Source organism: Nannospalax galili, unplaced genomic scaffold (assembly GCF_000622305.1).
Source record: "Nannospalax galili isolate Female #2095 unplaced genomic scaffold, S.galili_v1.0 scaffold979, whole genome shotgun sequence".
Lineage (NCBI taxonomy): Eukaryota > Metazoa > Chordata > Mammalia > Rodentia > Spalacidae > Nannospalax > Nannospalax galili.
Genome location: NW_008343671.1, coordinates 1444385 through 1469330, shown reverse-complemented (window position 1 = coordinate 1469330; position 24946 = coordinate 1444385). Strand labels below are relative to the sequence as shown.

General features: G+C 42.9%; 1 protein-coding gene across 1 annotated transcript in view; it reads left to right on the top strand.

Moving 5' to 3' along the window:
• Slc4a8 (solute carrier family 4 member 8) overlaps positions 1 to 24946 on the top strand; it is an 88130-nt gene that overhangs the window by 39891 nt on the left and 23293 nt on the right. Inside the window, exons 6-16 of the mRNA XM_008840004.3 lie at positions 1930 to 2118; positions 3298 to 3389; positions 4340 to 4497; positions 5354 to 5441; positions 6538 to 6684; positions 7489 to 7589; positions 13096 to 13270; positions 14410 to 14543; positions 15919 to 16164; positions 21981 to 22086; positions 23473 to 23634. Coding sequence (XP_008838226.1) covers positions 1930 to 2118; positions 3298 to 3389; positions 4340 to 4497; positions 5354 to 5441; positions 6538 to 6684; positions 7489 to 7589; positions 13096 to 13270; positions 14410 to 14543; positions 15919 to 16164; positions 21981 to 22086; positions 23473 to 23634 — 1598 coding nt within the window. The remainder of the gene's footprint in view (positions 1 to 1929; positions 2119 to 3297; positions 3390 to 4339; positions 4498 to 5353; positions 5442 to 6537; positions 6685 to 7488; positions 7590 to 13095; positions 13271 to 14409; positions 14544 to 15918; positions 16165 to 21980; positions 22087 to 23472; positions 23635 to 24946) is intronic.

The window sequence follows — 24946 nt, the reverse complement described above, 5'->3', positions numbered from 1 at the left end:
CTGTATGCTCTTATAAGGACATTTGCCATCAGATTTAGGACCTACCCCAATAATCTAGGATGTTCTCATCTTGAGATCCAAACTTACATCTACAAAGACCCCCACCCCTTCCCTTTTTAGTACAAAAATAGCCACACAGTTTTGGGTTGGAGTGGCTAGGATATAGGCAGATTTAGGGAAGCAGCCTTCAACCAATTCTAAAAGCCAGGAGTTTTGATTTATCATTGTCAAATGCTGAGCTTAGGTAAGATAAATATATAAATACATCTGTCACATTTAGCAGTTGGGTGGTTTTATTTTCTAGTTCTTTATTTTTAGTGAAAGCAGTTTCTTGGAGTAGCCAAAAGGGCTGTGGAACTTTTGAGAACTTTATGTGAGAGTAGAGATAAAAGAGACAGTAGGCAGAGGAAATGAAGAATTCTGAAGCATGATTATGATATGAGGTAGGAGTAAGTGAATATACCGGACAGGCTGGGCGTGATTGGTGCACACCTGTAATCCCAGCACTTTGGAGGTAGAGAGATCAGCTTCTGTATGAGACTCTGTCTAGAAAAGGAAGAAATTCTGTATGAAGTGTTTACTGTGAGTCAGTACTCTGGATCTCATCTCAGCTACAATAACAGCCTTCTAAGGTAGGTGATAATTTCAGCTCCATATTTCTTTTTAGATGAGAAAATGGAGTCCAGAGTGATTATGTAATTTTTTTCACAATCAAATAGAGGTAGAGAATACGGAGCTGGGATAGAATTTAGCTTGCAACTCTAGACCCGTACAGTTAACTGTTGTGCTGGCAGGACCAATTCCGGGGCTCTTTTTACCCCTCAGACCTGTTGGACTTCATAGTTTAAAGATTGATATAATTGTTTGGAGTGGGTGGTTTGATCATCTAATTTTTCTTTAGGTTCTACTTTCAGATAGTCACTTGGAGTCACTGCAATGCTAAATTTGGGGAGGTAGGGAATGTCACGGAAGTTTGGCAGAGAATAGAATAAAGTGGGTAGTGATGTGGGCTCTTCAGTTAGCCAGTCCTGAATAGATCCTTGATCTGAAATTGAGGAAGTAGGAGAACCTGGGGAATTCTATAATATTTGATCCTGGTTTTTTCCTGTCATCACAGGGGCTGGAGAGATCTTTCAGCAGTTAAGAGCACTTACTGCTCCTCCAGAGGACCTGATTTGGTTCCCAGCATTCACATCAGGGGGCTTACAAATGCCTGTAACTTCGTCTCTAGGGCATCTGACATTCTTTTCCGCCCTCTGTGGGTACCTGCACACACGTGACATACATACACACACACACACACACACACACACACCCCTAAGTTAAGTGCACGCCTTTGATCCCAGCACTCGGGAGGCAGAGGCAGGTGGATCTCTGTGAGTTCAAGGCCAGCCTGGTCCACATAGTGAGTTCCAGGACAGCTGGGGCTAGAGGGAGACCCTATGTCAAAAAGACCCCCCCAAAAAAATTTTTTAAATAGATCTTTAAAAAATGAACTATCATCATAATACCTTTCCAAGGGTCTTAGGAGTTTTATAAGAACTTTATTGATAAATGAAGTTTGGGGCACATATTAAATGCTCAGTAGGCTTTATTCCCATATTCCCCATATCAATGATTTGAGCTTAGCATGGTGGCTTATGCTTGTGCATCCCGCTTTTGCAGGAGGATGACAGGAGCCCAGGAGCTCATGGCCTAGTTATCAGAGTGAGACCCCACCTCTAAACATGATTTTGGGTTGTTGAATAAATGAAGTATAACTTTTCACTGCTCCAGTAACCAAATGTTCTTTCAGACACTGAACCTGAAATTACCTTGATGACCCTTGTGGACCTCTATCCCTGCCTTTGCCCCTTCCCAGCTCCCCTGGTGTTTTCCTTGGGTTCATTAGCCCTCATGTTAGTGTTGGTGGGAATGCCTGCTTTCTAGACTTGATACTGGACCAGCAAGAACTGTTCAGTGACCTGACTGACAGTGTGAGGGTTAAAGTACGGGAAGCGCTTCTCAAAAAGCACCATCATCAGAATGAAAAGAGGAGAAACAACCTCATCCCCATTGTTCGCTCCTTTGCTGAGGTTGGCAAGAAGCAGTCTGATCCACATTCGATGGACAAGAACGGTAAGATTATTATGAGTGACTATTGTTTCTTTTTATTGATAAAACACTGGGGAAGTAGCTGGAGATGCTGAGTTACTGGAGGGCAGAGGCTGTGCCTACTTAGGTACTTTGTACTCCAGTGATTAGTAAGATGAGCGGCCTGGAGATGGTGTCCACCTCTGTCTTGTGTTCTTGGAATGCATGTTTTTGATAGAGCTCAAGGATCTGAGACAAGAGACTTAGTCTGCAGAATGTTCTCAGAAATTATGTAGCTTTTGGGAGAATATTCACATTAGTGATAATATGAGGCCAGAGAAAGTGAACTGGAGGTTTTTAGGAGTAAAAACATCTTGGATTAAGGACACAAAATATAGTTGTGTAGACTCTTTTTTAAGATCTTACTTTTTGTATGTGTTTTGCCTGCATATATGTAAGTGTACCATGTGCACGCCTGGTGTCCAAGGAGGTCAGAAGAAGGTGTTGGATCCCCTGAAACTGGAGTTAAAGATGGTTATTAGCTTCCATGTGAGTGCTAGGAACCAAACCTGGGTCCTCTACAAGAGCAGTCAGTGCTTTTAACTGCCAAGCCATCTCCCCTGTACTGTAGACTCTTGAGTCATACTTCTAGATTTGTGATTTTGGTTTTACCACTTAGTATATGACTGTGGATAGCCTACTAAACTTCTTCAAGTCTCACTTGTAAAATGCAGTCATAGGACCTATTTCTTCAGTTTATTATGAGATTCCATTGAGTTAATGTATATACAAAACCTTTATCCAGGTGTATGGTGGGATGTAAACACTCAGTTCCAGATAATTGATTCTCTTCCCTGTGGCTGGGCAGGGCCTCATCTGTAGTCTCCTGGTCTCCTCATTTTACTGTTATGGAGTGAAGAACTTTGCCTGAGAATCTTTTTGCAAAGTTCTCTGTAGAGTCTCTGATGTGCACTTCTGGTTAAAGATCCCTGTCCTCATAGATGAATAAATGGAGCGTCATGAGACGTGGAGGACTGAGACCCTGTGTCCCTCACCACTGTCTGGGTTCTGAGGTAGATAGGAGCAGATCCTGCTTCACATTCCTCTTAGCCTCTTCTGTAGCCTCTAGGTGAAGTCATAGCTGACCAGCTGATGATGAATGGACTGCAGCAGAAGGGGAAAGGGACAGGTACTAGCAGATTCTGTTTGATTTTGTCCACATAGGTCAAACTGTATCTCCTCAGTCTGTTCCATCTACAAATCTTGAAGTGAAAAATGGAGTGAATTGTGAACATAGTCCTGTGGATTTAAGCAAGGTGAGCCTAAGGATATCTCTAGTGGAACCCAGCATCCAGTTGCTTTGGTAAGCTTTGGTATTTCAAGGTCCTTTCTCTAAGACCAGAGCTGGTTCTATGGAAAAGGGCATCCATCTTCTCCCATCTTCTCCGTTCTACAGACCCAGCATGGCTGAGGCTGACTCCTCAGTTTATTCCTCTAGATCCAACATACTGAAAACTGAGCCTGCCTACAGAGCCTTCCCTAAATCAGACCTCCTGATTTGTTCCTTTTTGGTACCTGCTGTCTCTCAGTTCCTTCTCATTTTCAAGGGTTTTGCCAAAACAGTATTTTTGCAACTTCCTTCTAAAGCTACCTCATGTTTCAAACTATTATGGGCTATGACTGTGGTATCTGACAAGGCATTTGAGAATCTTAAAAGATAAATAATATGACCCAGAGCTTCAATGGCATTATTCCTTGAGGAGCCATGGTAGAGTGCAGTTCAAATCAGAATGCTTAGGTTTAAACTTTGAGTTTTGGGCTGGTGAGGTGGCTCAGGCTTTTGCTGCCAAGCCTAACAACCTGCATTCAATCCCCAGAACCCACATGATGGAAGGAGAGAACTGACTCTTGCAAGTTGTTTTCTGACCTCCACACACGTGCTATGGTATGCATGCCTATGTGCACCCACGTGTGCACCCACACAATGAATAAATGAATAAATAAGTGTAAAATAAAGGCTTTATAGTTCTGGGTAGTCAGTTTTCCCTTTCTGGGTCTCAGTTGCTTTCTTTTTTCTTTTGTTTTTAAATAGGGGAACTAATACAATTTTACTTACCCACCATCCAGGGTTTCTATAAGGATCAAAAAACAGTGCAAGAAAACCTTTTTACCCATGAGGCGATATGTTAAATACAAGGTATTAAGGGAGCGATTGGCATTTAAGATGATGGCTCCCAAATAGTCAGAAGACTCTTTGCCCCTTTAGGTGGACCTTCATTTCATGAAAAAAATTCCCACCGGGGCAGAGGCCTCCAATGTCCTGGTTGGAGAGGTGGATACTCTGGACCGGCCCATCGTTGCCTTTGTGAGGCTCTCTCCAGCGGTTCTTCTTTCCGGCCTGACAGAAGTGCCGATCCCAACAAGGTAATGGTGAAGATCAAACTCAGGGCATTCTGTCTGAAGTACAAATTTGTGAGAGCACTGGTGGAAGAAACTAGTTACTACCAAAAGTTAGGGCTGACTGGCTGGGAGAGTGCTGCTTGAGGTTCATCAGCGAGCTCCAAAACCGGGCATGTGTTTGATTAGCCACATGCAGAGTTTTAACCTTCACGGCTATGACTGTGCAGTACCGCCAGCCATGGAAACAAAGACCTGAGGTACCTCGAAAGAGCACCAGGGTCAGTGGCTTGTTACAGTAGGGAGCCTGTGTCTCACTGAGTTCTAGCAAGCCATATCCAGGGACACATCCCTAAGCAAAGGTATTGTGTCTTTCTACCGTGCTGGCAGGGTTTATATGGTTTGCACATAGGCCTTCACTTGTTCAAAAGGCTATTCATGTGCCTGAGGTGATGCCAGTGATTCAGAGCCCCACTAATTATAGAGGGTGTTCAGATGTCCTCTCCAGGGCTTGGTCATTTCAATTCCACGTTCCTCTCCTTTTTCTATTGTTTTCTTATTAGAACAGTGAGTGGGAATTAGATAACCTTGAATTTGCACAACAATGGCATGTTTTGAAAACACATCCTTTCTATAGCTAGGAATCATGTCTATGGAAACTCTAAGAAATAGAGCCACGGTGTTCAATGATGTCATATAAATAGTTTCAGATACTATTTGGCCATGGCAGCTGAATCACTGTACTAGTATGTATCATTTTTCTTGGAGGTACAGTGATATTTTCTGTTGGGTAGGAGAGACAGATTTTCTTATTTAGAGAAGAAATAAGATGCTGCTTCTTTCTATCTTTTCATGTAATGTCCTCTTTTTCATGTTTTGGCAGATTTTTGTTTATCTTATTGGGTCCAGTAGGAAAAGGTCAGCAGTACCATGAGATTGGCAGGTCCATGGCCACCATCATGACAGATGAGGTACAGGCTTCTGCTTTTTATGCCTTCATCTCACAAATATTGAGTGTTTACTCTCTCCAAATACTGTGCGAGTCATTGAGGATAAAATAATTATAGTTACGATGTCTGTTGGGAGTCAGTTCAGGGAACGAGCCTATTAAGAGAGAACGGAGCTCTCTGGGAATTTTTCTTGCTTTATTGTCTCTCCTTTTTTGTTTGTTTGTTTTTGAGACAGGCTTTTAAATATAGCCCTAGGCTAGCCTTAAACACCAAATACACAATCTTCCAAGTACTGGAATTAATAGGCCTGTACCCCCATGGCCATTGAACTCTCCCTTTTAAAGTAATCAAGGAAACAGAGAAATAATTTTATGGGAAAATTATTACTGCTAAGTAGAATATGTAGAGCTGTATTTAATATAACTCATTCAGCCTGGGTTAACTTTCTAGAGAATATGACTAATAAAACCAAGTTATTTGCATAAAGAAATATTCCCATTAGATGGAAATGAGATCATTTTGCATGAGGTCAGGGTACGCCCTCAAGCAGTGTCACGTGAATGTCCTGCATTATCTATTCCACACCATTGGACATTTTGACACTAGTAAGGATAGTGTTGTACATACAGGCTTTACAGTACTGTTTTCAAGGCATACATCTTAGTGTCAGAGGGAGTTGTGGGTTGTGTTTTATAGTTTCTCTGATTCGTTCATTGAAGATCTTCATTAGTAATTCCATTTGGTTTGAAACATTATGATTAAAAGAATTTCTGTTTATCTTGCATTTTCTTCTATAGAGCTAATGGAACTGTGCAACAGTAGAGCTTATCTCTTTAAGTCTTATCTCTTTAAATCTGGGTTTCACTGTGTAGCCCAGGTTGGCCTTGAACTTCCAGCAGTCCTCCTGCCTCAGCCTCCTACATGCTGGGATTAAGGGCATTTACTGTCATACCCAGCTTGAGACTTCTTTTTAAAATCCCTGCACTTCTTTGACTGCCAAGTTTTCTGTCTTAGATCCCCATGACTGAGGCCACACCCATCTGTCACTGTATACATCAGAGATTGTTTGAAGAAGACGAATGTTCAGTTTCTTAAGGCTTTTTTCTCTTCTCTATAGATTTTCCATGATGTGGCATACAAAGCAAAAGAGCGGGACGACCTCCTAGCAGGAATTGATGAGTTCCTGGACCAAGTGACGGTGCTTCCTCCAGGGGAGTGGGACCCCTCCATTAGAATTGAGCCACCCAAAAATGTCCCTTCCCAGGTAATGCATAGCTATAAGCCAATAGTGCCCAGTGTCACATACTCAGTTCCCACCATAGGCGAAGCAAAGGCCATTGTGTATATGCTAGGTATATTGACAGGTCTCTCTTTGGGAGCTGCTGAATGTCAAAATAGAGAAATGAATCTGCAATCGCATAGGTTGTCTCAGGTATGATGAGGTATCAGGGTTACCTGGGGGTGCATGGAAGCCAAACTTGGAAGGATTGATGTAGAATGACAGACAGGATAAAAAAAAAAAAAAGCATTTCTTAGAAGTATATTACCTACCAAATCATCACATGAAAAAAGCAAGTTGTATTGAGAGAGTGAATAAACTTGCCTATAGTTCTCTGACATATTAAGGATGGGAAGAGAACTCCTACTGTGTACTAGGCGCAAGACCAGATGTTTTATTCATGTGAATTCAGCTTTCCCAGCAACATCCCCCTGAAGGTATTGTTATCTTTAGTTTACAGTGGTCTTCAAGGGCAAGATTTTAAATTGAAGTAAGATTATACAGCAGGTGTGAGACTGGAATTTAGGTTATATCTAATGTTGAAGACCCTATTTTTCTGTTTCCTGCAGAATATAGTTAGGAGTCAGATTCTAATGGAGAAATGTTTTATATATGTAAATATACCCATTTCCCCACCAGGGAAATCAGTAAATGGCATCAAATCAGCAAATACATTTGGATGCCACCCATATTTGAGCGTTTTTATTGCTTTGGGGTTATCTTGTCACCACTCCCACTCTTACCAGCAAGGACAGAGATGCTGACTTTCTTGTGGTCTTCTGTTAAAAGGAGAAAAGGAAAATGCCTGGAGTTCCAAATGGAAACATTTGCCACATAGAGCCAGAACCACATGGGGGACATAGTGGGCCAGAACTTCAGCGGACTGGGCGGTAAGCTCTGAGACATTCACAGCTGGCCCTGCTTATTGGTCAGACATTGTGTAAATGAATGAGGCATCCTCTTTGTTTTCAGCATCCCTCTCTGAAAGTGGGACTTTGTTGTCTGGGGTTGACTTTTCAAATGGAACCATCTACTATACCTGTTACTAAAGTATCTAGTATTCATTCATTCATGTTTCTTGAACCATTATGCTCTGTCTGCCCTCCACACATTGCTTTCTTTAATTTGACCACATATTCGTCCTCATCTGGTGAGCTCTACTTAAACTTTGTCCCTGCTTAGTTATTTCCTTCTAGCACTTTCTAGAGCTGAAAATAGGTATTCCTAGTACTTGACATTAGAGTATTGATCTGATTCCCCCTCTTCCCTAACCACTATTACAGCCCTTATCACACTTTATTATTATTGCTTGGTTCATTGTGTTTCCTCTAGACTGTTTACTCCAAAATGTCAGATACTACTCAGCTCAGTGTCCAACACCAGAGTGGATGCTCAGTATCTGATAATGAATGAATACGTTTAGCATGATACCTATATATAGCATGGAGTAGACTAGGTATGGATAAATGTTGGGGCATAATTTTAGGATAAGAAACTTCCTTAGGGATTGGAAATAGTATCTTAGGGGTGTGTGTGTGTGTGTGTGTGTGTGTGTGTGTGTGTGTGTCTGTCTGTGTCTGTCTGTGTCTGTGTCTGTGTCTGTGTGTATCTGTGTGTGTGTCTATGTGTCTGTGTGTGTGTGTCTGTGTCTAAAGAAAATCTACTCTTTTAGGCCAATGTTTTAAAGACAGATATACAAGGAAGAGATACTTTATGGCTGGTGAAGGCAACTGGTCCACAGACTAGAAACTTCTCAGATAGAAAAGTGGTAAGAGAGAAGATATTAGGCGTTGGTGTGATACCTGCAGTGCCCCCAGATTATGGTCGAAGGCTGAGACTAAGTCTCTAGTTCCACACATTGTGTTTGGTCTGCAAAGGATCTGCCAAGTGGGTGGAGATTCTCAGGGAAGTACTCAGATCCTGGAAAGAAGTTTTTAGGTCATCTACTTCCTTGCTGCCATCTTTTTTACTTCCTCCTCCCCCCTCCTTGCATCCTCTTCCTCTTCTGGAAGCTCAGGTGTTTTGTTTTTAATGTAGAGCATGATTTTTTTCCCACTCTTTGAAATTTAGGCATAAATCAGGAAGGAGTCAGAGAAATAGGGGATGGCACTAAATTGGCACTGTCCTTGACAGAAGAGTGCATTTTCTGGTTGGAGGAATGTTTGAAGGTCGGTGAAGATAACTCTGTTTTGGGAAAGCATTGGTAGAAAGGAGAAGCCTTTGAATGAAGGTAGTCTTTGCAAAAGGGAGCAGCCCAAGACAGAATTGAGCATTTTCTTTAAAGTGACAGAGGTCTGATTTGGAAGATGGGGAGGCTGGTGTGAGGAGGCAGTGAGGGAAGCATCTGTCCCGTGAGGAAACCCCAAGACTGAGACTGCTCCAGAGGAGGTGTTCTTTGTTCAGGGAAAGGTCAGAATTGTAGCATATCTTTTTGATATATAAATATATCTGTACCCTAAGAATTAGAGGGAAGCAGTGCGGCTGAGGCAGCAGCTCTTTCCTCAAACAGGGACTGAGCAGAGGTGAGATTTCATTTCCTCTAGTGCCAAGGGGAATAGAATATGAGAGTCCATGCTTCTAGTCAGTTCTACATGGAGCTTTGGGTCATCGTTATATTGGAGCCCAAACAGCTGTAGAATCTTGAAAGTAATACCCAATTTACCCAGAAAAAAACCCATAGTGTTAGGACTGTCACAAACTTAATCACAAACCTCAAATACCTTAACTCATAAACTCAAATACAGGGTTTGGAAGAGTTGTCCCTGTGTTGGTTGCATGTCAGCGACCTGTGTGTATGACAATGCTAAAAGGAAGCTCTACCTGGTAGATCTCTTCCTGAGCTCCTGTGTTCCCCAGGCCCCTTAGCAAAGGACTGCAGGACACATGGCTTTCCTCATACTATAGTCTCTCAGCCACGTGACCCACTGCCTACATCAGAAATCACAATTCCAGCCCAGCTCTGGCCCCTACCCCATTTCAAATTATGTAGAAGGCAAATGTGAATCTTCCCTGTACTAGGGCATCCCAGAAGTTTCTGGGCCTTTTTGGACTGCGCAACCACATTAGTGTGTAGATTTTATAATTCTTCAAGCTATGAGTTATGTTTCTTTGAATGAAAATCTCACTTTATGTAGATCATGTTGTAGAACCTTTCAGCCAGACACGGGCTTTAGGGGCTGCTATATTTGCAAGATGAAGAGGTGTTGGAAGTTGGGTAGAATAGACCCTTTTAAGAAGGAGAAAGGAGGCATGGTTGAAAACACCGTTCCTTGAGTTCTGTATTTTCTGACCTCCAAGCCAGGACTATAGAGGAGTCCTGAAACTCTCTGTTGCTGACACAGGCAGGGATGCTCCATGTGACAAAGAAGGAAGTATAACTAGACTCTTCCTAGCAGTCCAGAGGCTGCATAGCAAGGCTGTTCTGGAAAGGGCGTTTCCAGGGCAGATTTATATCCCTTATTTGGGCTGAAAATCTTTGGGAGGGGTTGATGGAAAAAGAGTGGCTATGTTGATGATCTCCCACACTTCAAACGGGTTTCTTTCAAAGCACACCAGACAAATATATGGCTGGCCTGTCCCTAAAGCCCTCCAAGGAAGGGCTCCCTAAGTCAATGCACCAGAGCCTAGTGACCCTCTTCACGGGTAAGACTTTTCTTACATCAAGCTTATCTATGTGCCTCTTGCCCTCCACAAGCATTTGAACATCAAGGACAATGTTGAAAAGGAAAGGAAGTCTCAGATATAGAGAGAACATCCACGTCTCAATATCTGGTAGATGTGCAATTATGATATGATTTTATGTTCCGATTATGAATGAGGTCTGGGGCTGACTCCAAAAGAAGTATTCAGAAATTACTCATAACTTACAGTCGTATCATAAGTATGAGCCTGACTCCAACCTCCCTTAATCACTGCTAGACAGATAGCTCCTTTTCAATGGTTTCTCATAAATCTGTTTCACATAAATCATCTGTTACTCACAGACAAACCTCTCTGAAGATGCCTCCTGCGTCTAGGAGTGGACTAATCATAGCAGCATCTCAGGTAGCCTCAGTGAGGTGTAGGAGATTATTTTCTCAGAATAATGTCCTCAGGAAAAGGTTACTGGTAACAAGGTGATATTCTCCTGGTGAGAGATGCTGTGGTAGCTAGGCCCCAGGAGCACTGAACACTGCCCCAGACTCATAATAGTCATCACCACCTTGAAGGTCCTTGAAGGACTATTTGTCTGAATGAGAGACTAAAATGAAGTAACATTCTATTTTAAGTCAGTTTTGGTCCCAATCCCTGAGGCTGAACTCTGGTGACCTATGTTAGTTCTTAGAGATAGCTCCTTTACCTAATCTGGGTTTGCCATACAGGATGATGCTAAGGCCGGTGATAAGGCTGCCTTTACCTCTCTACACCAACACCCAGACTCTGATGTTAGTGATGTTAGTGGAGGAATGGCATCAAAGCCAGAGGAAAGCAGCAAGAGGCTAGGATAGAACAGTGTCTGCCTTGCGTTCTCCTGCGCCCACTGAATTCAGCTCAGTGATAAGTGGAGCCAGAGTTGGCTGGGCTTCTCTTCCATGTATTGGTCCCAGATGTTTTCATAGTTCCCTAGGCTCTTGGGAGACAAAAGGAAAAATAAAAAACAAAAAACAAAACAGATGACCAAGCCTCCTAACTTAATTTTTTTTTAAATTTATTATAGAAAATTCCACATATATGTATAATGAACCCCCACTCATCAACTGTTAACCAATATTTTGCCAATTTTATTTATTTCCTCTCACCTTTTTATGTTTTCTAGATTATTGTAAACAAAATCACTGATATGATTTTTTTCCTGTAAATATCTCAGTATGTATCTCATTTATTAAGAACATTTAAAAAGCAATCATTTTGCCAAAATAAAATCTAACAAAATTAGCCGGGCATGGTGGCGCATGCTTTTAGTCCCAGCACTTGGGAACCAGAGGCAAGTGGATCCCTGTGAGTTCAAGGCCAGCCTGATCTACACAGCAAGTTCCAGGCCAGCTGGGGCTACAGGGAGACCCTGTCTCAAAAAGACAACAGCAAAAAAAATCTAACAAAGTTAACCATCATTCTTTAAATCATCAAATGTTCAGCCCATATTAATTTTTTTGATGATCACCAGCATCTTTTTGGAGTTTATTCATTTGATATGGGGTCCAGTCAAAGTTTACCTCTGGTTGTCAGCTCCCACCCCGTAGGCGCCCCTCTTCCTTTCCTTTGTTCCCATGCTGTTGGTCTGTGGAAGAAGCCAGGTGCCATGTCTCGAGGTTTCCCCAGCACAGTGGCTGTCTCAGGAACACTGAACTGGGAGCAGTGCTCCTCCTTGGTATGCATCCTGCTCTTCGTCCACCCTGTTTGTGGCAGTGGAGATGGCCCTGAATTTCTTCCGTCAAGTCCTGTGGATTCTGCTTCCTGAGTAGCCCTTGAGTCATCCACTTCTCATCTTAATCCACGTTCCCTTCAGTACACTGCCCCAACCATGCTCTTTCTAGAATGCATGTGGGTGATGTTGCTCTACTGTTTACAGTCCTTCAGTAACTTGACAGTGAGCAATGTTAGGATTAAGTTCTAATTCCTTAAAACTATTACAGCCTCTGTGGCTCAGTTTCTCTAATTTTGTCTGTTGTTTTTTACCCTCTCATTGTATGATTCAGTCACATCTCTGCTAGCACTTCCAACCCATCACATCCTTTCACCATTAGGTGTCATGATGCTGGTCCCTCTGCCTTGTCTGGCTGTCTCCCAGTTCTTCCTTTGAGACCCTGCTGAGATGCCCCTCCATATCCTGGGCTACCATTGCATCCTGATGTCATGACACAGCCTGTCTCCTGCACTAGACTGTTGGCCTTCGAGACCAAGGGCTGTGTGTGTCTTGCTCACTGCTGCATCTCTAGTGCCTGACCCAGTGCCTGACACCAAGTGTCTGCTACTACTTATCAAGTGCATGAGTAAACTGTTATGCTAAGATTGAGGTGGACAGTTGTTCAGAGTAAGAAAGTGCATGTGATAGACGGTTTTTATATGGAAAACCTTTAATAAAACTAATCGTTTTAATGCCTTGTGTTGCTTTCACACATTTCCTCCTAACAGCTCAGAATTTGAAGTTGAAGCAAATATTTGCCTTTTTGAGAATTTTTTGAACTTTAATAAAGGGGTTAAATATTCTTCAAGCTCCACAAGCCTTTTGTGCTTGGTACATATCATTCAATGTCATACCTTTGATTGTAAATAAAATCTGCTGACACAGAGATTTGTACTGAAGCCAAGATACTACCTCAGCATGGAGCACATTTGAAATGCTTTTGGATGTACGTTGTTATGTGCTTTTGTGGAAGAGGGGACTGTGTTATAGGGCTGTCTGCCCTGTCTCTGCAGGCTATTTGGGGGCTTGGTGCTGGACATTAAGCGGAAGGCCCCTTGGTACTGGAGTGACTACCGGGATGCACTGAGCTTACAGTGCCTGGCCTCCTTTCTGTTCCTGTACTGTGCCTGCATGTCACCTGTCATTACCTTTGGGGGATTGCTCGGAGAAGCCACGGAGGGACGCATAGTAAGAGCTTTAAATCACTTTTAATTGTCCAAAACAAGACTTAAAAAATATTGTGGTAGAGGCTGGGTGTAGTGGCATATACCTTTAATCCCAGTATTCAGAAGGCAGAGGCAGGTGGATCTCTGTGAGATAGAGGCTGGCCTGGCCTACATATTGAGTTCTAGGCCATCTAGGGCTACAGGGAGACCCTGTCTCAAAAAACCAAAACAAAACAAAAAACAAAGCAAAACAAAACAAAATTGTGGTAGCAACCAAGTTCTTTGGAGGAACAGTAACTAGGCCAGTACTGAGGAGACTTCCTGTTTTCATAAGAGTACAGCTCTTCTACCAGGCGTGGTGGCGCACGCCTTTAATCCCAGCGCTTGGGAGGCAGAGTCAGGCAGATCTTTGTGAGTTCGAGGCCAGCCTGGTCTACATAGTGAGTTCTGGGACAGCTGGGGCTACAGGGAGAGCCTGTCTTAAAAAGACAAAAAAAAGGAGGGGGCTGGAGAGATGGCTCGACAGTTAAGAACACTGGTTGTTCTTGCAGAAGACCTGGGTTCGAATCCCAGCACCCACATGGCAGCTAACAGCTATCCGTGGCTCCAGTCCCAGGGGATCCGACCTCGTTTTCTGTCCTCCATGGGCATTGCACGACACGGGTGCACTTACCTACATTCAGACAATACATGCGTACACATGAAATAAAAATAATAAAAAAGCACAAATCTTCCTTCTGTATGTCCTTGGTTTGGCTTGAATATCACTTTCAGTAGCTGGTTGCCTGGTGAATTGCTCATCATCCCAAGAATGGAAATGGAACCACTGATATCATTTGAAAATAAGCTTTAAAGGGATGCTGTGTGACAGCTTGTGGTACTGTCTGCATCACTGTGCTTTTTATATGTCTTTGAATACTGAATTGAGTTGCTGAAGAAGATAGCTTAGTTGAGGAATCATTGCAAATGGCCTGGGCACCTGAATTATTAAAGTGGTATCTGTTTGCAGGAGTATTAGGCACTGTGTACCCACCACTCTTGCTAAGAAGAAATACAAGCAAATAGCTGCCAAGGCACATATTTAGCTAAGTGAGGAGTCTGTGTAAGGCAGCTACTCTTCATTGCTAGGCTGTGGACTCACTGACTTTTTTCCCTCCTCAGAGTGCAATTGAATCCTTGTTTGGAGCCTCTGTGACGGGGATTGCCTATTCCTTGTTTGCTGGACAGCCTCTTACCATCTTGGGAAGTACTGGGCCAGTGCTTGTGTTTGAAAAGATTTTGTTCAAATTCTGCAAGTAAGACTTTGATTTTCCTGAAAATTAACTGCATGGGGTCACGGTGCTGTCAAAGTTAAATGTGAGCCTCCTCTGGAGGTATATAAGCAGATACGTATCATAGGTTGTCAGGCAGGAACATCATTGGCTCTGCTGTCCTGCCCCCAGGTAGCCCCTCTATGATGCAGATCTCCTTTTCAGGAGCCCCATTAACATCTTCTAGACATTATTGAAGTCTTAAAGTTTTCAGTCTTTTAAATTATTTAAGTGAGGGTCTCTGTGTGTAACCCAGGCTATACTGGAACTTACTGTACAGCCCAGCATGGTCTTAAATTCACAATCCTCTTCCTTGGCCTCCTGAGTACTACATTACAGGGTGCATCACCATGCTGAGATTGACCTTTTAATTTTAAAGAACAATTTCCTTGCTAATTCCTCTATTAAAAAATTGCCTTGGCCTCCTGAGTGCTGGATTACAGGGTGCATCACCATGCTGAGATTGACTTTTTAATTTTATTTTTCTTTTTTTGGTCTTTTTGAGACAGGGTCTCCCTGTAGCCTCAGCTGTCCTGAAACTCACTATGTAGACCAGGCTGGCCTTGAACTCACAGAGATCCGCCTGCCTCTGCCTCTGAGTGCTGGGATTAAAGGCGTGCGCCACCACGCCCGGCTGACTTTTTAATTTTAAAGATCAATTTCCTAACTAATTCCTCTATTAAAAAACTTTTTTGACAGTCTCACTATGTAGCTCTGGCTGGCCTAGAACTTGCTATATAGACCAGGCTACCCTTAAACACAGAGATCTGTCTGCCTCTGCCTTCCTAGTGCTGGGATTAAAGGTGTGTGCCACCACCCAGCCTCCACTTATATTAAATTTTTTAAATGTACTTACTATCTATTGATGTGCATGAGTGTTTCATGTGCATGCATTTAAATGCATCATATGTATGCAGTGCCTATGGAAGCCAGAAGTGGGACTCAGATCCCCTAGAACTGGAGTTACAGTTTTTAGCTGCTGTGTAAATGTTGGGAACCAAACCTTGGTCCTCTACAAGAGCTACCAATGCTCTTAACCTTGGAGATATCTCTCCAGCCCCCACTAGCCCCATTTTCTTACCACACAAACTTTTAATTACATTGAGTAGTAATGGCAGAAATTTGTATATGAGATGTTTTCTTCCTTCTCCATTTCCTGTTTCCTTACCATGGCAAATAGCCCCACGAAGCAGACCTTTAACACATCTGCCCCAAGGCTTTATTTAGGAATGCAGTGCACTCAATATTTGGGACAAACTGTGGTGCTGGTGTGGATAGCTGAGACCAATTAGCTGTGTTTGTCCCTTTGTCTCTTTGTGCCGTCCTTCCATGCCTCTTAATGAAATTTGGTATTTTTCAGAGACTATGCCCTCTCATACCTCTCCCTGAGAGCTTGCATAGGGCTGTGGACTGCCTTCCTGTGTGTTGTCCTTGTGGCAACTGATGCCAGTTCTCTTGTCTGCTACATTACCCGCTTCACCGAAGAAGCATTTGCCTCCCTGATTTGCATTATTTTCATCTATGAAGCAATAGAAAAGCTGATTCACCTGGCAGAGACCTACCCCATCCATATGCACAGCCAGCTGGACCACCTTAGCCTCTATTAGTAAGTATGCTTTCTGCTTTTCTTCTTTGATTTTTTTTCAGGAACTTTCTCTTTACTAAGATAGGGTGATCAGGCCATTTATACTGCTATAGCTTAAAAAATGTTTTTAAACAATTATATCCATGTATGTAAGTCTATAATACATTTTGATCACACATTCACCCCAGTTACCTCGTCTTGTCTCCCTGCCTTCCATCCATCTCCTTCTGCCCAGCTATTCCTCCTCCTGCTTTCCTGTCTTTTTTATGTGTGTGGACAATGAGTTTAATTAAAGTTGCTTGCATAAGCATGGGTGGCACATTCTTTACAGGAGCATGGACCTCTTACCAATGGTTACACCACTGATGAAATCGTCTGCCCTTTCCTGGAAACCTATTGACAGCCAATAGCTCCTTAGGAAGGAGTGAGGTTTCATGAGGCCTTTCCCCATCTGTGATGGACTGTTGGTAGGCTCCATCTTGTAAAGGTCTTGTGCAGGTAACCATAGTTATTGTGAGTTCAGGAGTACAATGCCATATCACGTCTAGATAACTGCATTCTGCAGCACCCCCTCTCTAGCCTCTTGCTCTTACATTCTTTCCACCCTTTCTTCAGCAGTGTTCCGTGAGCTTTGGAAGAGATGATACGGATGTCTAGTTTAAGGCCATATACTCAACAGTCACTTATTCTCAGAACTTTGATTAGTTATAAGTCAATAACCATTATCTATTGCAAAATGAAGCTTTCCTGACAAAGGCTGTGAGCAGCACTTATAGGCATAAAAATCAATATTTAGCCAGGTGGGGTTTAATCTCAGCACACCTTTAATCCCAGCAGTCAGGAGGCAGAGGTAGGTAGTTATCAGTGAGATGGAGGTCAATCTAGTCTATATAATGAGTCCAGGCCAGTGGGGGCTACAGTGAGACCCTGTCTCAAAACAAACAAACAAAATATTCAGAAAGCAATTTGGCAGGTACAACATGTCTGTTTAGCAAAACAGAAATAATAACTCCTCACTTACTTGGAACTATGACCTCCCCTACCAAAGGTTTTCGACCAGTTTTACAGTACCAGGTATGAATTCCTTCCAGTTGAGGAGGCCTCAAATCCAGTCAGAAAGTTATTGGTCACCCCCTGTGCTGGATAGCTTCTGTTGTCAACTTGACACACTTGGGAAGAGGCAACTCAGTTCGGCAATCTTCTCTGTAGATTGGCCTGTGGCCATGTCTGTGAGGCATTTCCTTGATTGATGAGTGATGTGGGAGGGCCCAGCCTTTGTAGGCAGTGCCACCCCTGGGCAAATGGTCCTGGGTTGTATGAGAAAACAGACTGAGCATAGGCCAGAGGAGCAAGCCAGTAAGCAGTGTTCCTCCATGGTCTGTGCTTCAGCTCCTGCCTCCAGGTTCCTGCCCTGTTTGAGTTCCTGCCCTGCCTTCCTTCATGTATAACCTATAATCAGAATATGTAAGCCAAATAAACCCTTTCCTCCCAAGTTGGTTTTGATGAGTATTTTGGTTTTTGTTTGTTTGTTTGTTTTGGTTTTGTCGGGGTTTTTTTTTTTTTTTTCCGAGACAGAGTCTCCCTATAGACCCAGCTGGCCTGGAACTCACTATGTAGCCTCTGTCTCGTGAGTGCTGGACTTAAAGGGTGTGCGCCACCATGCCTGGCTTGATTAGTGTTTTATCATAGCAATAGAAAGCTAACTAGAGCACCCCATGCCCTGTAGCACCAATGGACACATCCTGCCTGGTAGTTTGGTTGTGTAGCATATGAGTTCCACATCTGGGTAAGAAAGTTGATGCCTTTCTCCCCCAGCATCCTGCACAGTACGTTTCAGCACTGTGAAGGCCAGCCAGCAAAGAGCAAGATGCTTCTTTTTGCAGAGGTCCTGAGTTTAGTTATGATCTAACGTGTCAGGCAGTGATTATCACTTCTGTTAAGGAAGTGCCTTGGCCTTCTGGGAAGCAGAACTCAGATGTGGATGAGGACACTTGGAGGGTTACCAGAGGAGGGTAATCAAGCAATGATGGGAGACAAATTGAGCGAAACCCGGAGGAAACTTGAGAATGACTTTCTAGAGCATGTCTTTTGGTTGTAAGTACTGGGGAGGGGGAAGGCTGCAAATATAGCAGGGAAAATTTGAATTATTGAAAATTTCATTTTTCAAGATCCTGTTACCAGGTGACAGAGTGAAGAGTCTGAAGGCAGCTATTAGGGGTTGGGAAGTGGAAATGATTCTGATTACTTTCAGGTCAGGAATCTCTCTCACTCTATCCTAAAGTTCTGGATACCCATTTGTTTCCTAGATACCCACTTCAAGTCAACAGACTGTTTTCTTCCTGAGTTCAACATTGTTTAGATCACTGGAAATGTAGCACAGTATCTGGCCATACTTTCAACTGTCAGGAGAATTTGGTCCTATAATTATTTCTTCTCTAGAATAAAATTCTCCACATTGTCACCAAAGATACTCCTCTTTAGACCTGTACATTGTTCTCTCCTTCTGGCTGTACAGTTCTGATGTGAAGGATCTGGTGGAGAACAAGTTCAACCTGAAACACCTGAGGGAGAGGGTTCCCCCTGCCCACCTGCTGTAATTGCACTTTCATCTGTTCTGGTTGTCCGTTTATTACTGCTTATTAAGATCAGAATTAATAATGTATTAGAATTTGAAACTACTTTAATACAAAGTAACCACAATTAGGGACTGTCATCTTCAAAGGCTAGCAGATTGGAGCTTAATGGCATTGGAGTCCTTGCTTCTGTACCATTCATCCCTTGACCTGTTTGACCCTTTTACCCATTTATTTAACGAGTACTTATTGAGTACTTGTTTTGTACCAGGCTCTGTTTTTGACCCTGGTAAAACAGTGGTAAAAGTGACAGCCCTCAGAAACTTATATCCTAGTTGGAGAAGACAGACAAAAATGACCATATTAAGTAGACAATCACGAAACTGTAATTCTTGGTTTTATTGTTGTTATTGTTTTTTTTCTTTTGAGACAGAGTATCCCTGTAGTTCTAGCTGGCCTCGATCTCACAGAGATCCACCCACTTCTGCCTCCCAAGTGCTGGGATTAAAGGCATGTGCCACCACACCTCATACCTCACATGAAACTGTATTTCTTGTTTTACTTTTTCTCTGTATGTGTGTGTGCATGTGTGTATGTGTGTCTGTGTCTGTGTTTTAGACAGGGTCTTGCTGCTAGGATTACAGGCATGTGCATGTGCTACGAAGCCTGATTCTGAAAACTGTAATTCATGATTAATGACACCTGATTTGGATTTCACTGTAGGTTCTCATGGAGCTCATGAGCTGATGTGACACTAGAATTCCTCAACTCCTTTGAATGGCTTTATGTTAACACCTGTGAAGTTGATTCTTAAAAACTAGACTTTGTTTTTTAGAGCAGTTTTAGCTTCCCAGCATGTTGAGCAGAAAGTAGAGTTTGCATGCATTCCCTGCTCCCACACACACGCAGCCTCCCCCATTGCCCACATCCTCATCTGAGTGTGACATTTGTTGCAATCAGTGAACTTATACTGACCTATCATTGTCACCCAAAGTTCACCCTAGAATTGACTCTTGTGTTGTGCATTCCATATAGAACTGTCCACCACTGCAGTATCTTTTTTTTTTTTTTTTGAGATATGGTCTTATGTATCCCCTGCTGACCTCAAGCTCACTATGTGGCTGAGAATGTTCCTTCACTTGATAATGTATATTTAGGGTCTTTTTAGTCACCTACTGAAATACATCACACTTGTTTCAAATTTGGAATTGATTTTTTTTTTTTTGTCTTTTTGAGACAGGGTCTCCCTGTAGCCCCAGGTGACCTGGAACTCATTATGCAGACCAGGTTGGCCTGGAACTCACAGAGATCCACCTACCTCTGCCTCCTAAGTGCTGGGATTAAAGGTGTGTGCCATTATGTCTGACTTTATTTGAATTTTTATGTGTGTGCATATGTTCATATGTGTGAGGGTGCAGTGTGTACCTATGTGTGGAAGCCAGATGACAATGCCAGTATCATCCCCCAAACACCATTTGAGACAGGGTCTCTCATTGGCCTGGAGCTCATCAGTTGGGCTAGCCTGCTGGCCAGCGATGCCCAGGAATCCTCCTGTCCTCACCTTCCAGTTGCTGGGATTACAAGTGTGCTCCACCACCCCTAGCGTTTTCACTTGGGTTCCAGGGCTTGAACACAGGTCCTCAAGCTTGCACAGTGTGCCCTTTACTAACCCAGTCATCTCCTCAGCTCCTTTACTTGACATTGTTAAGATAGGATATGTTGTCCAAGCTGGCCTCGAACTTCTGAGTTCAAGTGAACCTCCCATTTCAGCCTCCCCAGTAGCTGAGATTTGAGCTGCTTGTATGCATACCAGGCTTATTTTTATCAATACATGTACATTATGTGTAATGACCAGATTAGAATAATTGGCATATCTTATGGAATTGATCTTTTAAAAAGTTTTTTGGTATATGTCTCATGTATGTATATGTGTATGCATTTTTCTATGTGTGAGTGTAGGTGTGCATGTGCCACAGCGCATGTATGAGATCAGAGGATTGTCAGTCTTGTGTTCCATCTTGTTTGAGATGGGTCTCCTTGTTGTTTGCCACTATATTTGCCCAGCTAGCTGGCATGTAAATTTCCAGGGACACTACTGTCTCCACCTCCCGTCCCACCATTGGCATGATGATTACAAATGCACACTACATTCCTAAGTGTCTTAGTTCTAGAGATTCAAATTTAAGTCCTCTTGTTTGCACAGCAAGCACTTTACCCAATGCGCCAATTCTCCAGCCCTGGAATTTATTTTTTTTAAACCTAAACATATGGCTTTGTAGCTTTCTCCCTGTTGAGATCTGAATTTTAATTCTGTCATACAAGGCATGGCTATTAAATTAACAGATGAGGGGGCTAGAGAGAAGGCTCAGCGATTAAGAGCACTGGCTGCTCTTGCAAAGGATCCGGGATTGGTTCTCAGCACCCCCTTGGGGACTAACAACCATCCTTCACTCCAGTTCCAGGAGACCTGGTGTCCTCTTCTGGCACTGCATGCATGTGGTGCACTTATATACATGCAGGCAAAACACTCATACACATGAAATAAAAATAAATTTGAAATAAAAGTGACGGGAATGACTCAGTTGACCATAGTGACCCAAAGCATGCTGGGATTGGGAGGAATTTAGTGTCCTGTACACAGGACATGTCTGTCTTATCTGGTTTGGATGAAAGTGAGGAGGCATGAAACAGCCAGGCCTTGCTCAGCATGGACAGGAAATGGCTATGGGTGACGGAGATTAGCAAGAGTAATGCAGTGTCAGAAAGAGCTCCCACCATTCCAGGAGGTGCTGATCTTTAGAAGAAGAGCGTAACAGCAGGTAGAGAAGTAAGACATTCAGGCCTAAGGAGGTTCTTGAGAACTGAGCAGAATATCAGGACCTTCTTGCTATGTAGATTGAATTAACAAGAGCTTAAAGAGATAGAAACCAGACAGTGAAACCCCATGGGCTCATTCTGGGCTTATTGCATGCCAGGCATGGTTGGTTGTCTGTACCATTTTATCCAAGACTCATGTGCGGATTGACTCCATCTTTGAAAAATCAAAGTATGGTTGGGCTGATAGGTGCTTCTCAACCAAAGGACCCATCTCTTAAGATCTGAAGGGGAGGAAAAAAAAAAAAAAAAAAAGGAAGGAAGACAGGGAGGGAGAGGGAGGGAGGGAGGGAGGGAGGCTTTGACAGAGCCTTTAACCCAGTCTTGGATAAGGAAACTTAGTATAATCTGGCTGTTCTCCTTGGGAATCTGTTTCCCTCTTCCCCTCAGCTGCAGGTGCACACGCCCAGAGAATCCAAACAATCAGACCCTACAGCACTGGAAGGACCGCAGCATCATGCCATCAGAAGTGAACTGGGCTAACCTCACTGTCAGCGTAAGTCTGAGCATGACTAGAGAGAGGCCCTACGTTGTGACCACTGGGTTTAAGAAGGACTTCTAGATGGAACTCAAGTAAAAGTCTGGCATGTAAGAAGTAAAGCTTAAGCTGGGTGTGGTGACACACACCTGAAATCCTAGCACTTGGGAGACTGAGGAATATTGCAAGTTCAAAGACAGCCAAGGACACATAGCAATACCTTGACTGGAAAATAAAAAGAGGCCGTTTTCCTCATGTAAGCAGTAACCATATGTGGCCGGTTTTTGGTCAACTCTGTTTCATTATATCAATATACCTATAGGTTTCTTTGTCATTGTTACAGCTAAAAATGCCATGTTTTATTTATTTATTGTTCTCTCTAGGCCAACTTCCCCATGGTGTGCCTTGGCAGAAACCAATTAGGTCTTCTTACACATTCTGCCAGATGAACTGTTGCCACCTTCATGTGTTTATTTTTGAAAATGGTCTTGGAATTTTATTAAGTTCATGAGTTCCATTGGAATAAATGCACATTATTCTTGTCACTGCTTATGCCCATCTCGTAATATGCAATTTTCCTAAGATTTGAACTGATTTTTATGCTTTTAAGTATCACAGTTCTCACTATATGTGTGCTCCTTTCTCATGAAATCTTCTCCAAAGTACTTTGTTGTTAACATGGCAGAAATATCTTTACTACATTTCTTTGTTTTATATAGATATGATGGTTTATTTTCATAAAAAACCTCACAAAAAAATCCATAAATGTAAAAAAACCAAACCAAGCACAAAAGCTTAATAAAACTTTTTTTTTGTCTATTTTGTATCCCCAGCTGGCCTGAAACTCACAGTGTAGACCATGCTGGCCTCAGAATCACGAAGATCTGCCTGTCTCTCCCTCCCAAGTGTTGGGACTGTAGATGTGAGCCACCACACCCGACATAAACCCAAATATTCTAATTTTTCCCTTTCAAAAGTTTTCTTTCCATTCCTCTCTTTGCCCACCATGTGCCATATCTGTGACCCTCACTTAAGGATATGTAGTAAAACTGTGCTGGGCAGGGGGCAGATCTGGGTTTTGTGGAGCTTGAAGAATATTTAAGTTTGGAAGGTCCTCTGTAGTAAAAACAATAGAAATCTCCAAGGCCTTCCCAGAACCTTTGGAGAAGTGTTTCTCGGGACCGTTCTAGTTTCATTCCTAAGTATCTTGGTTAGGACCACACAGAATTCTTCTTGAAAGGACCTGTTGGTACGAGCCCCCAAGTGCATAGTAGTCAAGTGGACACCGCTGGCAGCCTGTGCTGTGCAGCACTGTGGGATGGTAGTGTGTGGTAGACTCAGAAGGCAGCAGCTGTTCGTTCCTGTGTGCCTGCCTTTTGTCACCCAGAATGCTTGTTCCTCCAGGAATGCCAGGCGATGCATGGAGAGTTCATGGGATCTGCATGTGGTCATCATGGACCCTACACTCCTGATGTGCTCTTTTGGTCCTGTATTCTCTTCTTCACCACCTTCATCCTTTCAAGCACCTTAAAGACATTTAAGACGAGCCGCTATTTCCCAACCAGAGTAGGTAGCAAGCTCATGCCTTCCTTTTGTGTTAGGATTGTAACAGCACAGCAGCATCTGTTCTCAACCTCTGTGCTGCTGTGGAGATTGGTTGTATGGAGGGAGGGCACCAGCTGTCCTGATGAGCTATACTATGGCAGCCTCTTCTAGTGCTTGGCAGCCTCTTTCAGAGCTCTGAGGTGTGGAATGAGCATGCTTGAAACCTTTTTGATTTCAAAGGAACAGGTAAGTTTAAGGTGGTGGTAATGTTCCCTAAAAGTTATGTCTCCAGAACACTGTTAAGTTTCATGTCCAGAATTCCGGGACACTTAGCACATAACAGAATAATCTTGTGAAGATGGTTAGTTGGAATAATTATCTTGGATACTCCAGAGAACCCCAAAGTCCCCTCCCTGGGATGGCTCTTGCAATAGCTTATAAAATCTCTGACTACACTGACTGCAGCATCCAAAATGTCTTTGACTTGGATTCTCTCTCTGACTGTTTGAAACCTCAAGATGAAGATAGTATTGTTTGTGTCATGAACAGAGCTTCTTCCAGTTCAGGCAGAGCAGAACTGGGGCCTGAATTTGAGCAGCTGCATGGGCCATCACTTCTGTGAGGTTTCTCATTCAGGCACATTCAAATCAAAATACATGAATGGGGGAGGGAAGCTCAGTTGATTATTTACTATATACACACCTATAACTAAAACCCAATCTTGGACTTTACTGAGCCTGCATAATAGTTAAGGGAAGCACATATTAAATAAATAAGTTCAGAATCTTTGTTTTCTATCTGAATGAAGAATTAACAAGTGGCTGCTAGATCCTGACTAGTTGTTCAGGCGTTTAAGTTCTATTGGTGATACAAATAAAAGTTAAAAGATAATCTAAAGATATCTGCAGGGGCAGTGATATGGCTTACTGTGTAAAGGCACTTGTCAAGCCTGATGACCTGAGTTTGAACCCCAGGACCCCCATGGTAGATGGAGAGAATGTCTTCCACAAATTGTCCTATACCTCTGCATGTGCCATGATGCATGATCCAATGATCCACATATACACAAATAAATAAATTTTAAAATAATTTGTAAAAGACAGTATCTGACTGGGCAGGGTGGACACGCCTTTAATCTCAGCACTTAGGAAGCAGAGGCAGGTGGATCTCTTTGAAATTGAGGATAGCCTGGTAGGTTCCAGGCTAGCTGGGGCTACAGGGATACCTTGTCTCAAAACAAAACAAACAAAAAAACAAACCAGGGGGCTAGAGAAATAGCTCAGCAGTTAAAAACACTCCAGTTCCAGGGGAATCTATCTAACACTGTCTTCTA